Genomic DNA, 16,611 nt, shown 5'->3' with positions numbered 1-16,611 from the left:
TCAAAGAGACGTCTTCCAAACAATGAATAACCCGAACAATAGAATGAGAATGGCCGTCCAGCAGCAAACAATGGGTGGGAGAAGTGGGTTTAATAGGAGAATATCGAACAATAGAATATCGCCTTCTGACTGGTGGCCTGGATATTTCAGATCAAGCTTCAGGAGGGAGCCGCAAGATCCATGGCGGGGATGCGGCGCTAGGGGTCGTGGGCCTAAGGTTTCGGCGTCAGGGACCAGGGACCAGGGCCCCCAAGTGTTAAACTGTTTAGTATTAGTGTATAGAAGCCTGTTTGTATGTACGACGATACGTACAGAGTCGCCAAGTCAAACGCCAGAGCCTAACTCCAAGAACCCCCTAGAATTCTCAGATTTTCTCTTCTCGGTGGGTTTGTTAATGCATATGCCTGTTCAGTCAGCTTGTTTACTCACATCAGAGCTGAATATAGCCAAATATCTGGCACACTTGCAGTGGCAGTGAGTCGGGTGCGAAACCATATCTGCTTTGAATCAGTCATAATGGTGTTTACAACTGCAAGGGCATCTGATCGAGAGTCATGGTTGATTGGTATACCTAAAATTGGTGTTTGGGTGCTGTTTCTCGACAGTACCGAAGCAGGCGCAACATCGGCTCTCGTCCGCGAGGCATTGGGCGAGAAGAACCGTTAATATCGCCCACAAACCGTGGCCCCAGTCAGTACCGCCAATGATAAGCAGTTAAAGCCGCCTCACAGCTGTAATTTTGGATAACTGGAGCGGCACCCGTTGTACGGTAGATGGCCATGGAATCTATGCTCCGACTGCTCATAGCGGCAAGCTTAGTGATAAGCTAATCTAGATGGCCCAAGCAAGGGGTTGTGAAAATCAAATGCCTCCTTCGAGATAGTTGTGCCCTTGGCTACTCAGGTAGCTTGTGCTATCATCAGCTAGTCTCTGCAGCCCAACCCCAGAGATTCACATCTCCAGACGAAGCCGCATCTACCAGGCCAAGCCTCAAGCCAAGGATAATGCCGAGAAACATTGACTATGCCTCAGGGCATCATCACCAGTAAAAAAAAAATGGTTTTGTGCCTCCTTTGAGAAACCTCAATAACGCAGTACAATTGGCGGCCAACGCAAAACCCCAATGTCACATCATTACCGAGATCCACTCACTGGAAACCAGCCAAGCCCATGTTGCCCTTTAAGCCATCCAAGAATCGGCGCTTGGTGACCCCTGGGCTACCCCTGTCAATCACAAGTTTGAAACAGCGATACCAGGCTTTGGCGTCTGCACCTGCAAGGCACAAGTTGATTTGGTTGGTCTGTGAAGTCTTTTACCACGCGGCGTCTTATATCCAAACGACCCTTATTCCAAGCGCCGTGGATAACAAACGCTATATGTCGCTGAAGTCGGAGTGATACGTGTCCAAGGTAGTACAGTGGCTTTGTTCTGTTTGTGCGCTTGTTTTGTTTTGGCGTGTTCCAGAGAAAGGTTTTGCAACTGTTCAGGACGGTCTTGCTAGCGTCTTGGGCTCACCGTTAACAAATGACCCAGGGGCTGTCTGGACATTCCTGAAGGGGCATCTGATGGCCGAACACAGCAGATGACGAGCATGTATAATCCTGGGCTGTCGGGGATAAAACAGGCAAGATGCTATGCAGCTCACGGGCCCATAGCGTCTCGAAGTTGACAAGGACAAGGTTTCCGCGTCAAGTTTTGGTGTGGCTCAGAGTCAAGGAAGGCTAGTTATCGATCTTGAGACAACCTCGGAGAAATCGACCTGCTCTAACAAGTCAAGCAATAAAGTGGACTTCGTCTGCTCTTTGTCATTGCTTTTTTCGATGGATAGGTAAACTAGTATTTGCGTGACGAGACGACATGGGATAAGGCGAGAGTGGGTTGAGCATCGTTGAAACACGAGTCAGGATCGAAGCGATGGTTACCTGGTGCTGGCCAGGTTGGATGGAATGATTGATTCCAAGTCTGCGTTTTGTGAATAGCTTCTGTTTCTGATGTCGATGTTTCAGTAACGTAGCAGCCCAGTGATTTACTGTTTGGTGCCTTAGGTAAGTAGGTGCAGGCGAGGAAGTCACCTGCCCGCCCCTTCCTTCCTACTTTATGATTACATCCATGTTATTAGCGATAGCGGCGATCAAGGGAAGGAGCGTCTCCAAAAATACTGACCGGCTTCTAAACGTGGATCCGCCGAGGAAAGTATAATAAATTGCCAAGCTTATTCGGACGACGAATCATTTATATGCCAGGTACCAAAACTACATGCCATCCTTCATAAACACTTGTATACTAAGTTAAAAACAAACTGTAAAATTATGCTTACGAAATAACGTATTTTCCATTGTATGATCGTCTTTAATGTTCAAGTATTTTTGGTGTTTTGAGATGACGACGCTCTGAAACCTGCAGAATCGCATCTAAAGAGTCTCGATTGTCTCAAGAATAACTTGACACGCAGTGATCCTTGTCCTATATCAGACCTCACCCACAGAAAGGGCCCAGTAATTACCACCACCAAAAATGACATGAGAATTCGGGAAACCGGCAACTGATTGCGCACCTGTTTCGATCTTGTGCAAATCTGTTTAATTTTCCGTGAAGCGATGCAACATGATCAACATGCTGGAGTCATAATGTGTTGGGTATTGCTTGTTTTTCACATTGCTTGACACAAGGCGGAGATCCACGGAAATTATGGCTGCTTCAGTACCCCATATACGCATTCAATACACTGATGCTTCTACTCTATTGGTCTTTTACGCGAATTCATTCTATTCCTCTTCGTGCCAAGTCCATGTGGAATATCCGTACCTGAGACTATACCCAGAGGCGCAGAAATGAAGGACAACACAGCCAGGGGCTGCACAACCTACAATAGAAGGTCGAGTTTTATCCCAGGATATATCATGAAGATCACTTATAATAATCACGAGCGTAAAATCGGCTACAGATGAAGTACCCCTTAACTGGAAACTTAGGCGCGCCAACGATCACATGGCGGCTATAATCTTCGCTTCGTTTGGATGAATTGCCTGCATTGACAACAAAGCACTGATACATATAACGTCGAGAATCCCCAAACACCTAGCCCGATGCAGCATATATGTCCTCGAAGTTAGATGCCGAGGTCTTCTTCTGTCCGAAAAAGGGCCCTGGCCGCGATATTTTGAAGCTGGGCCGCCTCAACCTCACGCTTCACATTTCATGCGCCCCTTTTCAGCCAAGAAGCTAACCTTCTAGACCATTGCAAATATCAATGTGCTGTTCTACAGGCAGAAGAACTAGTGCCGCCAAAGAGCGAGGGTCTTGATGGCTCGTTCCTGCAATAGGTTCTCCAGAGCTCTTCCTTCAGCTTCTTTTGACGTTGACTTGGAGTTGAAGGCTTGGTCTTCGTGCAATGCCTCCCAGGCTTAACATTCTCAGCGAACTGTTGAAATCGCACATCGAGCCAAATACCTTAAGCGTCAGTCACAGACGTCACATTAAGAATCAACAATATCTGGTTCGACCAAGCTGCCGAACGAAAGTCACAATACCTATTCGACGACTTGGTTCTAATTGAGGCACTAATATGACTCCCAAAGCTCAAGTTAACTCTCAGGCATGAAGAGCTCTAGATATTAACTGGTAGCGTTTCTCTATTCACGCTTCATCGGTATACAATCGTTCTAATCATGACATCCACGTTCATATGAGCACGAGAGATTTCGGCGAGGTATATTGATAATGTATGCCACCAAATTGCTTCAGGAGCAACAAAACTCAAGGATGGACATGATGCAAATTGCAGAGTCAGTTATTCACATCTTCTCTATAGAGAAATCAGGAGTTTCAAACGTAGATAGTAAAACATACTCTTATTTCTTTACTGTTAAACTCATATCTCTTTATTGATCGAATGAGTACTTCATTTATACTCTTATTTCTACACAGAGCGCGGTTCATAATATCAAACGCTCCTCGCCCATATCACCGACCAGACGGTCATACGGAATAGCCGAAGTTCGGGTCCGATTTCAAGTTAACGTACTATGGCTTATAAAGTCAAAGTGAGTCACAGCATGGTGCAACATCGGCGTTGGAGTGACTCGGTGCGGAAGACCGGCGCCGAGAAGTGTTGATCTGATGCCGAGGAGCGGGGTTAAGAGTCCTTCTCCATCTCAAGACTCCCGGTCCGATATCAATTCTATATAACATCGAAGTTAGTATCAGATTGAGCACAGTCTTTGAATTATACAAAATTCACCTTATACTCCGAGCCTAAACAATACTATCCATTTCAGCGCCAGTATTCACTCCTCGTGTTAATATCAAAATGCCTAACTACTCCGTTATCGAGACAACTCTGGCTTCTATAGCCGCAAGCTCGCCAACGATTGAGCTTCTTCGTGATCTACACAAGCAAGCCCTCGACGAGCCAGCCTACGTCAGTACAGATGGGCCTGCGTCTACCGCTCTTGACAAGTTTGTCGCTCTGGATCCTGACAAGTGCGCATTCGTCTATCTCCTACTTCGATCTATGAAGGCACGCTTTGTCGTCGAGGCAGGAACATCGTTTGGTGTCAGTACTATCTATCTCGCTCTAGCAGTTGCACAAAACTCTGGTTCGCAGCCAGGAAAGGTCATTGCTACAGAGAATGAGCCTACCAAGGCTGCCCGGGCTCGCGAATACTGGGGTCGAGCGGGTGATGATATCGAAAAGTTTATTGAATTACGAGAGGGTGATTTGCGCGAGACTCTCGAGACAGATTTGCCGGAGCAGGTAGATTTCTTGCTTCTTGACAGTGAGTTGGTTTTCGATCTCGTTACGAGATTGCTTGTCTGGAAACTGTTGCTGATCAAGTTGTAGTTTGGACTCCGCTGGCTCTCCCTACGCTCAAGCTGGTTCAGCCGCGTATGCAACCAGGTGCTGCAGTGGTTGTAGATAACACTGATGCCGCCAAGTCGGGTTATAAGGAGCTCATGGCCTATTTGGAGGATGGTGCGAACGGTTTCAAGATCTCGACTGTTCCATACTCTGGAGGCCTTTTGGTGGCAGTTTATGTCGGCAACTAATCCAGCAAGATATGCTGAATCCATGGTGGCTAGTGATTCTTCCAGCTGTAGTTCTGATATGAAATTATTTAGAAAAGTCGTAGCTGTGGGTATGTGAGGAACGGATGAGATGTTGTTGAATGCTCCGACGATGATTTCCCTCTTCAGAAGGTGGGTTTCGGCATTTGCGTTATGGAGAAGTTATCAACTTTGTGTTGATAAGACAGGGATTATCATGCAGCAGGAAGATCATTCGGCAATTGAAGAGAGTGACGAATTACCCGGGCGGTAAGATATCTAAGAACTTGTAGTTCGTTTAGTATAGATAGGAAGCTGCTTTTGCGAAACCAATATGGCAATGCCACGACTCAAGTTTGACGCCCGTGAAAAGCTGTGGTATAGGGTAACGGAGATCGAAATTTCATGGTCCAGGGCACAGATTGCCATGGCCAATTATCGATGCAAACAAGAGTCTCTGATGTTATGGAGGCTCATTTCAAGAACAATCAGCCATGTTTCAGATAATCAGACAATTCAGCTGGTTGCTCGGTCCAACTGTGCACATTTGCTTCTGGAATGAATCATCGATAGTGTCTGGGACTAGCGAGTCGATAGATAACCCGTCAACAGGAAGAAACGGGAATAAGAAAACAGATCGAGTCTGGCGCGACGCTAACAGATGATTCCATGTTCAGGGTCTTGCAGGGGGGGTTGGGGTCATGAAAAACAGACATTTTCCTTTGCTTCTACGAGAGGATAGGTACCTGTGATGTGATATGATGAGATTGGACTAGACTAGAATTATTGGGCAGTTCTGCGTCTTGTGCCCAAATGACGTGATAAAAGTTGCTGATTCAGTTGGTGCATTAGCATTAGTTGGGCAAAACGTCAGGTAGGCTGAAAGCTGCCCGCCAGGCCCAAAGTGAGGCGCCCATTGCCCTGGGCTGTCCACTGTATTTGGCTTCTAAAGAGTGGAGGTTAACGTTGCGGAGAAGCCCGAGCCGATCATAACTTACATTTGTTGTTGGATGAGTAAAAAAACAAAGAGTCCTCAAATTAATTTCTGTTTCAATGTTATCATATTTGTTGCCATGGAAGCATTATCTGGTTACCAGCAGCAGAATTCCTCTTGCACATGCCTTTCTTTTAGGTGTGGGCCACTGTACATGTGCTTGCTGCAGCACAGTGGACTCCCCGTTGCCGCTAAGAAGCACGCGACCTCCACAGTGAGGTTAGGTTGGGTTCGGTTCTTGATAAAGATCCATTTTGGAGGAAGAATGGCAGCGGCAGTTAAGGAATAATACTTATTACCACAGTATAGCATCAGTCATGTGCTTTTTTTTTTTGATTGAGCCTTGGAGAGATAAGATGCCGATCGATGTTCACGGCCACGTCGTCGTCGTCACCTCAGAGATCACCCACACAAAAACAAAAACATTGGATGTCTGGATGTCAGGATGCCATGGGTGTAAAACAAAGCATCTTTATGTATCCATGCATAGCTGACAATGAGTATTGAGCATATGCACACATACATGCAGACATTTCTTCAAGTTGAATGGATGACATCTTGGTGCCGTAGTTATCCGTAATCGTACAATACTACTACTAATAATAAACAAGGTAGGTCTGGAGTTAAGTGAGGGGTTCTAGGTAGTAGTTCGCATTTGCGCGGGTTGTTTAGCTCTGTAGGCTCTGCGCTGTACTTGCTGCGCTGTGTGTTGCGCTGTGCTAATCAACGCCTCCCAAACCTACCCCAATCTCAATCTCAATCTCAATCTCAAATACCAATCAACCTAACCACACCCAAACTTGCTCTCATCTAACTTTCCTCCCCCTTCCTTTTTTTTACATATACATTCTCTTCCACGAGGCAGTCAAATTTTCCATCTCGTAACCTCATATTATCGATCGATCGACCCTGGTTTCGGCATTTCCATCGTATCGGGTCTCGTCTCGTGTCGTATCATATCCAGCCGTCACTCATCACATTTCCTTTTTTATTACTACCATCCCCCCTCCCTGGAAACACGCCCAAAGGTCTAGGCCTCTCCTTCTCTTCTCATCCATTCATCAATCCCTCCCTCCCGTTCGTTCCCTCTCCCGTCTCTGTGTACTGCGCTGTGCATACTTCGGTACATCCGCAAACTTGAAGGGCTTAATCTCCAGCCCTGCATTCACCTCTGTTTGCCAACCAACGGGACTTTGCTCCGTCGCCTCATTTATTTCGACCGTTTTACCTGCCTACTCGTCCAGCAGCCGGTGCTTCAACGTCTGCCCGATTGCCGTAACCTGAAAGTGCTTCGACCCTCTGAGATGCGATACGGGCCGGCCTTGGAGGCATCTTATGGAGCATATTAAACCGTTGTCCGATAACGACATCGATATGGGAGACTCTATCAGCGAACCCATGGACACCACCGATGACGGCCATACTGGCCCCCGTGCGCCTTGTCCTACCTCCGTTGCTGCATCCGCCCTTCTACCCATCCGAGATGGTTATTCACCACGGAGAACCGACTTTGGCGATAACCGAGACGACGATGCGGATTCCGATACTGAATTCGCCTCCATCATGGCCTCATCCATGCTGAACGGCATTCACAACACCGCTTCCAACCCCGTCTCTCCGGGCTCTTCCAGCCCTTCTCACGACCAAGCCAAGACATCCGATTTCGTCCCTCCCACGAGACCGAGCAGCACGCCGTTTCCTCATCCCGATCACCGACATTCTAAGCCATGTTGTCTGAATGGCTTTTCGCACGGCGCCGACGAGAATCCTGCCGCGGATTCCGCGGCTTCATCCGACACTGAGCCCGTCATTTCACACCCAGAAACCAACTTCAACGATCTACCGATTGAGGTTCATGAAGCCATTCTAGACCACCTGTTTGGGTACCGTGTTTCCGCTACATCTCGAAGCTCCATGGCCGTATCGAGTATTAGCAAGAGCTGGGGAACAGCGCTTAGACACTCAAGGAGAAGGGAATTGACCGCACTGGCGCTTGTGAGCGACATCTGGAGAGTTCTCGTCCAGCAGCGACTTTATCGACATATCAAACTCAAGGCGACCGTGGATTGCCTGGAAGATGCCATGGTGCACTTGGCAATGCACGAGCATTTGCAAACCTATGTCAAGCATATCGAGATCTGGTTCCCCGTTTTCCAGCCCACCTATGGTCCAGTCGCTCTATCTAACAGTCTGACGCTACCGACGGTGACAATGGAAGGATTGACCAACGCCACATACACTTTGCCAGGTAACAACTGCACCCTTGAGCAGGTCTTCCAATTTGTCGGACAAACTCTACCCCAGACAAGAGTTTTGACATTGGAGGGAGGCGAGCGACGCAAGGCTCCGAGAGTCCTTCACTTTCCCGAACAAAGGATTGATCCAGCTATTTACAAATCGCTGCCAACACTTCATTCGGTGCAAACCCTCGTGACAAGAGGCCAATGGAATCTCATGAGGGATAACCAGGACTTTGCAACAGTTCTGAACGCGCTACCAGGTCTTTACGAGTGGCAGGGTTCGTATAGTAAACCGAAGTCTAAGAGCTACATTACAATGGCCGAGTTTCTTCCACAACTGCCGCGCCATATCACGAATCTGAGCGTTTGCCTCGAGAGTGACTACCGCCGAGAAGGAGTCATGCCTCCATTCTACTCCAAGGTTGTCCAAAAGACACACATCTGCGCAAGAATGGCCGAGACGCTACCCTTTCTGGAGCACTTTGCGTATACTGGTCGTGTTTGCCATCAATTCTTTGACATAGCGACGCGATTGACAGATTCACGAGACTATCGACTTAAGACGCTGGACCTGACTGTCAAGAATTGCTGTCGCTATAACACTAGCTTCCACGAGGCTGGTTCTGGTATTCAAGATATGGGGTTCATCGATGCGTTTGAGAGGCTGGTGCTGTCAGCGATTCGAGCGCTGGAAAAGCTCAAAGGGGTGGTTTACCTGAGGATTCGATTTGTTGATCTCGGTACGTTCGACTGATGACCTTATTGTATATTATTTACTAACGTGCTTGCAGATTCTGTTCTGCCACCTCTCAATCCCTTCTTCATCATGCGCAACGGTGCATGCTCTGGAGTGTGGAGTGAGAGAATCTTGGCCGAGATGGGACGCGTCCGCCCCGATGTTCATTTTACAGAATTGAGTGAGTCATTTGGCAACATCGTCTACAACAAAGATGGAAGAATGGTCATTACGCCCGAGCCCCCGAAGACGAAGATTACATCGCTCAAATTATCAAACTACCGCTCCCTCGCGACAGGCATCACAATCCAGTAGGCAGATTAAGCCAGCACATTGGTGCGGACAGGATTTTGAGAGGCCTTCTCCACTCTCAGCATGAATCATTTTTTGTTTCGCATTGTTATTGTTATTTCTTTTTTGGGCAGGCGTTCAAGGACTGGACCATTGGTCGAAAGGACGCTGTTAATCGAACCACATACCCAGGAGGTGGGAGTTACGAGGGCGCATGGACACATGGGAATGGCGGACTTGGCTTTGAGAAGAATTTGCTTGGGATTTGTCAAAAAATCATGAAGGATGGAAGAGAAAGTAGCGCGATTATTATCTGTAGGACGCGACTTCCATATACCCTCTGGCGATTTGGGATTGTAATTGATGAATAAGATTGTCTGATGTTCAGTTTCTATATCTCGCTAATGTACATACTTTCATCACCCACCAAATTTTAACGCCGTCAAGATAAATGGTCAGCGATATAGTCTACTCAACATGGAACTTGACAGTTGATCTAGTCGACTGACGAGCGCCGTCACTGATAATTACGCCCAAGATCCAACAGTTGACCAGGAAAAAGACAACCGAGGAAAGCCAAAGGCCCGGGTAAAATGTACTGACGCCGAGAAACTCGAGCTCGTATCCTTGTTGCAACCAAGCTGCCTGAGAGACAATCCAGAGCAACAGTGCAAAGATGCCGAGCTTGCCATTGCGTAGGAAGGATGAGTTGGGGAGATAGAGGGGTAAGAAGATCATGTACCAAAGGAAGTACTGTTACACAGCATAAGCGAATGGAGGTTGGTTGTGAGAGGGGGTTGCTTACCTGAGAAGTGCAAACCTTGTTGAATGTAACAAAGGCAAAGGTCTGAGCCATCATGGATGTCGCAAGATCGCGCTTGGCGAGGGCGAGAGGGATAAGAACGCATGATAAAAGGAGCTGCGGGAGAAAAGCAAATGACTCGATACGGAACGCAGGTGCTGCGTGAGCGGGGGTTGCGGATGTGAGATACAGCAAGACGTTGTAGGGCGAGAAGTTGTGGCGATGATCAATCCTTGTAACGTGATGAAAGTAAGTATGAACAAGGAACGGAGTCTCATAACTAAGAATTGGTTAGTTGAAGGAACGTTAAGACCTGTGTAAGGAAACTTACATAGCAAACATGACGAGATTAAGAATCATGAAGGTTATGAGGCTGAGAAGACCAAACTTGAGACGATCTGGTGTGAAGAAGTTTGCGACTGCATCTTTGACCGATGAAGACTGAGGAGCAGGCTTTGTCTCCTTTCCCAAACGCGCATCATCCATCCACCAGACAATCGCCGGTGCGTAGATGAAGGGATAGATCTTGAAGTGAACCGACAGTCCCAGAATGATAGCCGCAAGGCTGAACTTTTGCCTATCAACAGCCCATAGTAAACCCATAGTCAAAACTCCCAACAGACCCTCCGAGCTTCCGCGAGTGCTGATAGTCGCAACCATTGGGTTCCATAACCACAAAGCAGAGAATCCTCCAGCGGTGGCCTCATCCATACCCCTTCTTCTAAGCACGCGCAGAATAAGCCACCCTGCGAGAAGATCTGCCGCAGCAAAGACGAGCTTGCCGAAGGCGGGGAAGCGAACAGTCGGGAGTAAAATCCAGGCTAGGAGAGGCGTGTAACGGTATGTGTCGCGGGCGTACGGCGATTGACCATCTGCAACAAAGCGCGAAGCGTCGGTGAAGACGAGATAGTCAATGTCTGTGTATTTTAGAGCTGAGTGAGCATCTTGGTAGATGCCATAGAAGAGAAGACCTAGTCGTAGGAGGAGCGATATAGTGAAGAGAGGCGTTGTGCGCAGGAAGGGGGCTATTGAGGGCATTGTGAAAGATTGATATGAGATTTGGTGAAGGTGACAGCTGGCGGTGAGTATGTGCGTGAGATGAGCAGATATTGAAATATGGTGAGATGTTAGTACACCATTTCTTATAGACCAGTTACTCTCGATGAGGTTATCTCAGTTTGATTCAAAGTGTTGTCGTGTGCCAGTCAATGGCAGGTTTTTGATGACAAACAATGAAGTTTCACACTCGAAGCGTGTTGAGCTCTCGAGGTGAACTGCCAAAAATGGACAGCTCACAATTTCAACGTCACATCCCTGCAAACCCGCACTAACAAATCAGGACCCGCCTTCAAACTAACCTCCGACATCATCAACCACCGAGTTCAGAAAAAAAGAGCTTCACTTAAACAACCGATTCTTCTTATTCAATCTCAGCGATGTCAAGCGGCGTTAAGAGAGACCGCGACGGCAACGCTCGTGCTAAGAATGCGGGCCCGCCGAAGCAGTCTGGGCCAAAGGGGAGGTTTCATGATATGTTTGAAGGTTTCCGCGATGAGCTTGATGAGCATCATGATCGACGGGAGAGAATCGTGAAGGCTTCGCGAGATGTTACGGCTATGAGCAAGAAGATGTGAGTTTTCTGAGAGTATTACTGTAAAATTGAGAAATTGCTGACAAAATTATAGCATTTTTACACTTCAGAGGTGAGAGCTCATCTCAGATCAATCTCAGTGAAGTCTGCCTGCTCACACATAACAGAGTCAAACATCTCAACAAAGACTTCCCTCCTCACATTCAACAAGACATAGATACTCGTCTTGAGGAAATCGCCAAAATTCTCAGCGCTATCGCCCCCGATCTGCAAAACGTCAACCGCTACCGCTACACCTCTCCCCTGCGATGCCTTGAAGAATTCGTCGAGGCGCTGTCTTTCGCACACTACCTCCGCCACCAAACTATCATCACTCCCACACAGGCCCAAGCCGCTATGCCAGCGGATATGTCTCTGACGCCGCATGATTACATGTATGGTATTTTCGATCTCTTTGGCGAACTGATGCGCTTCGCGACTGTCACGACAGCCCAGACGGGCGAGTTGGCCGGCAACGGCGAACGAAACATCATGGGCGATATTCAAGAGCTTGGATGCGAGTTTGAGATTTTGCCTGATGTGCCTACCAAGGACTGGAGGGGTAAGATGGGTGCGATGAGGCAGAGTGTCAAGAAGGTTGAGAAGCTGGGCTATGGACTGGTGGTGAGAGGCAGTGAGAGGCCCAAGGGTTGGGTGCCGGATATGAAGGATGATGCGCCTGAGCCTACATCGCCGTGATGATGAAAATTACGGCTTGATGTGATGGAAGCAGTGGAAGGGGATGCTTGTTGTGAGAGACATCATTTTTGCTATGTGGTTGAATTGCTGGAGCTGGGAGCTCTGATATCGATGGATGTCTGTCTGGCTTGATTATAGCCGGGTCACCACACTTGCTGGAACATAAGAAAACGATAGCTTTATGTTAAAAGATAAACAATGGTTCTTTTTGCTGCATGAAACCTGGACCCGACCTGAGTATATAGAACAACCCCGTGACTATTGTTCTACAGTGATTGAATGGGAATGTCAAATATACTGTGGTGCAAGAGGCTCTGGTGGCAATATTTTCCATGCATTGATTCAGCTTTTACCTAACAATAAAGGACAAATTACACAAGTCATGTTCCGTATTGTTGACTGACAGTTGTTGGCAGCAAAAGTTGCTTCATCCATGTGCAGGCAACCGATCCACAGCGGTGGTCTGGAACAAGGAGAAGTAGAAAACACCAATAATCACTTTGCGCTGAATGTATGGAAATTGCCTGGGTATTGATCCAGTGAGTAACTGTCCTGTTTTCTTTGCACTCTGCCATTGTTCGCTACTTTCATCCCCCACCATCAATCAACCACTGCCTGTTCCTCACACACCACAACGCACTCCCTTCATCTCAACCACTCCGGAACAAAAACTTGGATCAAATTTTGCTTTACACAAATCATCAGTTCTAATTCAGTATTTCGAGAGTATCGTCGGCTCTTTGATCGCGCCGACGACGACTCGAAATTATTTCTTGATTGCCTGCGTTTTCAGGCTTCTACCTAATCATTCCATCTTCCCCTCCTACAACACAACACCACAGCAACGCGCTTCTCCAAACCTCACCCTGGGGCCCTCACGCCACTCAAACTGCCAGTCCTAGACGCTTGTTGACTGATCTCTCCTATTCTCCAGATCGCGCGCCTCTCTTGGCCTATCCGCATTTCGGCGTTGACGCTTTGGGTCTAGGGGTTTTCTCTCCCAAGTCTCACACGACAACAAATGACGATTTAGAGATGCAGACCTGGAACTCGTCTATGGGCGAGATGCCTGCAGGAGGCTGCCAAAATCATATGCAGCCGCCCGGTCATGGCCAGATCATCCCACAGAACATCCCCTCAATGCATCAATTCAAACCACCCGCCGCTGTGAGAACCGAAATCGCAGAACCTCTATGTCGTCGAACTACTTTCTTCGTCAATGTAGACTGGCGAATGGGCGCAACTCTTGCTACCGCTACCAACATTGTCGGCCAGATGTACGTTGAGTGCATGGAGCCTATTGAGAGACTTCATCCGTACCCCGTCATTCTCATCCACGGAGACTTCCACACTGGTCAGGTAATCACGAACCCTTCTCCCCTTGAAATTGACAGATACTAACTCTCCATAGGTTTAGACAACCAAGCCAGATGGTCAGTCAGGGTGGGCTTCTTTCTTCCTCAAGAAAGGATTTCAGGTCATGATCGTCGACGTGCCGCCGTCCGGCCGTTCCAACTTTCTTACGACTTCCCACTACCTTCACAGAGAGGTGGGATTGAACTCGAGTTCGCTAAAAGCATCAGCAGTTGAAGCTGCGCTTACTGCACCTAGTAAACCCAGAGCTCCCGGTGTGCCTCTCCAGTATGAGAGAGCAGCGTTCCACAACAAGTGGCCAGGCGTAAGCGAATAAACCCAGCATTGTTCATGAGCACTTACTGATAATGCACAGACTGGACAACGCGGAGATCCTATATTTGCCAGGTATTGTGCTTCCTTGTCCACTCTTCACCTCAGCAAGGTTGAACGACAGTCGCTCGCCCAAAACGCACTCCAGGCTCTTTTGCGCCAAGTTGGAAAGTCGATCCTCGTTGGCGAAGGCTCTGGCGGAAATGCGACTTGGCTAGCAGCTGATGTCGAGCCTGATCTTGTCGCTGCGGCTATTGCTATTGAGCCTGTGGGACCTCCTTTTGGAACAGCATGCCCTAAGGAAGGCAATCCCTTTCGCAGATACAGCCCCTTCATTGAGAAAGAAGAGGGAACGCGAATCTACGGACTCGCCGATATCCCTATCACCTATGATCCTCCTGCTCACCCTCATGAAGGATACGACCCTCCTGCGAGAGAACCTCTAGACTTGGTTAAAGTCATAGCACCAGATGGGCGAAGTGAATGCTTCATGCAACGCCGTCTTGATTACATGGAAAAATCAAATGGAAGACCGAGCAATAGAGTCCGTCAACTCATCAACATCAAGAAGGTTCCTTGCATGGTTGTCACCGCGCACGCCAGCTCGCATGCCATGTACGATTGGGCGGTGGTCGCATTCATGATGCAAGCCGGTGTCCAAGTCGACTGGGTCCGGCTTGAGGACGTGAAAATCGAAGGCAATGGACATCTAATGTTCCTCGAAACCAACAGCGATCAGATTGCTCAGGTAGTGCTGGATTGGATCATGAAGAAAGCGACTCCCGAGACTTTTTTGGATATGCCGAGCAGTATCCCTGTGCCAGAACCAACGGACCTTACTGAAATGATTGAGCAATCCCAGCTGCACGATCTGCCGAGCGTCATCCCTAGCAGCTTGCCTTCTCCCGGTCAAATGTTACAATTCGCACGCACTTTACCAATAGATTACGCCGCAATTGAAGCAGAACCTCTGAGAACACCTCAAGCTCCAAGCTTTGAAGTGGCACGAAGTCGTCCAATTGAGACGCCGCACTTCCCATCACTTGAAGATTCAAGCAAGCGACCAGCTATGTCTTCAGGGCAAACAACTGTGAGCATGAACGAGCATCATGAGTCGCCTCATCCGCGTAAATCTTCCGGGCACAGTCACAAGCGAGTAAAATTCGAACTTCCAGCTGAGACGTCCACTCCGTCGTCCACGTCTTCCTCGTTACCTCAATCGAACCAGATGTCTTCCGAGCAGCCGCAGCTGCAGGAGCGGCCTCAACCGGCTTCTCAAGCTTCTCAGCAGCCGGGCCACGTATCGGTAATAGACTTCGGCATGCCTGACATTTCCATGATGAGACCTGCTCATCCAGAAGGTCCCGCTAGACTGAGACAGCAGGAGAACAGAAGCACTCGCTCTCCTTTGGCGAGTCCTGCTTTTAGCCTCTCTTCTTACGAGCAAGCTCCCAACCCTTTCACCCACCGACCCTGTAGTTCATCTGATGAGTTGTCTCTTGTACAGCAATCCAGCCCAGCATACAGAGAAAACCAGCGTAATTACAGTTTGAACAACGCTCACACAACAGCTCGATTCGAACGTAACCCCGGAACCGCTGAGGAGTCCATCGCTGCAATGGCCTTGAACAACCCAAGCCGCGCTGGCTCTGGTTTGTCCTACCCATCTTTGATGACAAGCCAATCTTACCGATCGGCCACTGTTCAGCCGCAGCAACAAATCCCATATCTTGGACAATTGGGTAATTCTCCTACAGTAACCTCAGAAGCAGAGTTCCGACCACTGTCAACTCCCACCGCCGCTGGACAATCGATGAGTATGGCAGGTCCAGACCCCCTGTTCACTCCTCTGGCGCCATTTTCAGGACAAAGTGGCCAGGAGCAGAACCATTTTGGCGTCTATCCACAGATGACGCCTCCCAGTCCATCTCCAATGCCTAGACAGTCGCTGTTGAACCCGCTATCGTACAATCTCGACACCGGGTCGCCTCACCTGGCCCAATCACAGCACAAGCCGACTCCCAGATAAAAGATTGAAGTTTCTCGGAATACTTTGAGAGTAATATGGAAGATTTTTGGCAGGGTCAGATTTGCTGCTGAGATAGGCGTACTCCGGGAAGAATACTGGGGTGATGAAATTCATAGTGATCTAGGAGATTAATACAAGTGGGAGATATAACTCGACATAGCTTCTTCCAATCTAATAAAATGGAAAGTTTCGATTCTGAATTATTTGAAACTTGTCCTTGTAGAAACAGAAAACATTCAGGACCTTAAACGAAAACTAGATATCCATGTGTAAAGAACCAATCAAGTAAAGGACATCGTATTGTTTTGGTTAAGCTCTAAGCTCTGGTTATCAGTGGGGTTGAGCTTGCACCTACCTGCATTAAGCTGACGCCATGGTTTGCACCGCCACTCGTTCGCAGTTGCCTAAAACGCCACACTTTTCTCATTTAGTACCCCACATGACCGACATGAGCGTA

General features: G+C 48.2%; 5 protein-coding genes across 5 annotated transcripts; 4 read left to right on the top strand and 1 right to left on the bottom strand.

Annotated features, from left to right (window-relative positions):
• Positions 1 to 4,310: 4,310 nt before the first annotated feature.
• Positions 4,311 to 5,050, top strand: FPSE_05094 (uncharacterized protein; the record flags this gene model as incomplete). The annotated part of the gene is made up of 2 exons (XM_009258212.1): positions 4,311 to 4,779; positions 4,845 to 5,050. The coding sequence occupies 2 exons, from the start codon at positions 4,311 to 4,313 to the stop codon at positions 5,048 to 5,050; spliced, it is 675 nt and encodes a 224-aa protein (XP_009256487.1).
• A 2,365-nt stretch (positions 5,051 to 7,415) lies between these two features.
• Positions 7,416 to 9,332, top strand: FPSE_05095 (uncharacterized protein; the record flags this gene model as incomplete). Its single annotated transcript, XM_009258213.1, has 2 exons — positions 7,416 to 9,021; positions 9,073 to 9,332. 2 exons carry the CDS (start codon positions 7,416 to 7,418, stop codon positions 9,330 to 9,332), a joined length of 1,866 nt encoding a protein of 621 aa, XP_009256488.1.
• A 444-nt stretch (positions 9,333 to 9,776) lies between these two features.
• FPSE_05096 (uncharacterized protein) lies at positions 9,777 to 11,148 on the bottom strand (the record flags this gene model as incomplete). Its single annotated transcript, XM_009258214.1, has 3 exons — positions 9,777 to 10,061; positions 10,114 to 10,390; positions 10,442 to 11,148. The coding sequence occupies 3 exons, from the start codon at positions 11,146 to 11,148 to the stop codon at positions 9,777 to 9,779; spliced, it is 1,269 nt and encodes a 422-aa protein (XP_009256489.1).
• A 398-nt stretch (positions 11,149 to 11,546) lies between these two features.
• Positions 11,547 to 12,439, top strand: FPSE_05097 (uncharacterized protein; the record flags this gene model as incomplete). The annotated part of the gene is made up of 3 exons (XM_009258215.1): positions 11,547 to 11,740; positions 11,796 to 11,813; positions 11,869 to 12,439. 3 exons carry the CDS (start codon positions 11,547 to 11,549, stop codon positions 12,437 to 12,439), a joined length of 783 nt encoding a protein of 260 aa, XP_009256490.1.
• A 1,035-nt stretch (positions 12,440 to 13,474) lies between these two features.
• Positions 13,475 to 16,154, top strand: FPSE_05098 (uncharacterized protein; the record flags this gene model as incomplete). The annotated part of the gene is made up of 3 exons (XM_009258216.1): positions 13,475 to 13,798; positions 13,857 to 14,117; positions 14,169 to 16,154. 3 exons carry the CDS (start codon positions 13,475 to 13,477, stop codon positions 16,152 to 16,154), a joined length of 2,571 nt encoding a protein of 856 aa, XP_009256491.1.
• Between the last annotated feature and the right edge of the window lie 457 nt (positions 16,155 to 16,611).

The sequence above is a fragment of the Fusarium pseudograminearum genome, chromosome 4 (genome assembly GCF_000303195.2).
Source record: "Fusarium pseudograminearum CS3096 chromosome 4, whole genome shotgun sequence".
Lineage (NCBI taxonomy): Eukaryota > Fungi > Ascomycota > Sordariomycetes > Hypocreales > Nectriaceae > Fusarium > Fusarium pseudograminearum.
The sequence above is the reverse complement of the archived record's forward strand: the minus strand, read 5'-3'. Positions and strand labels throughout refer to the sequence as shown.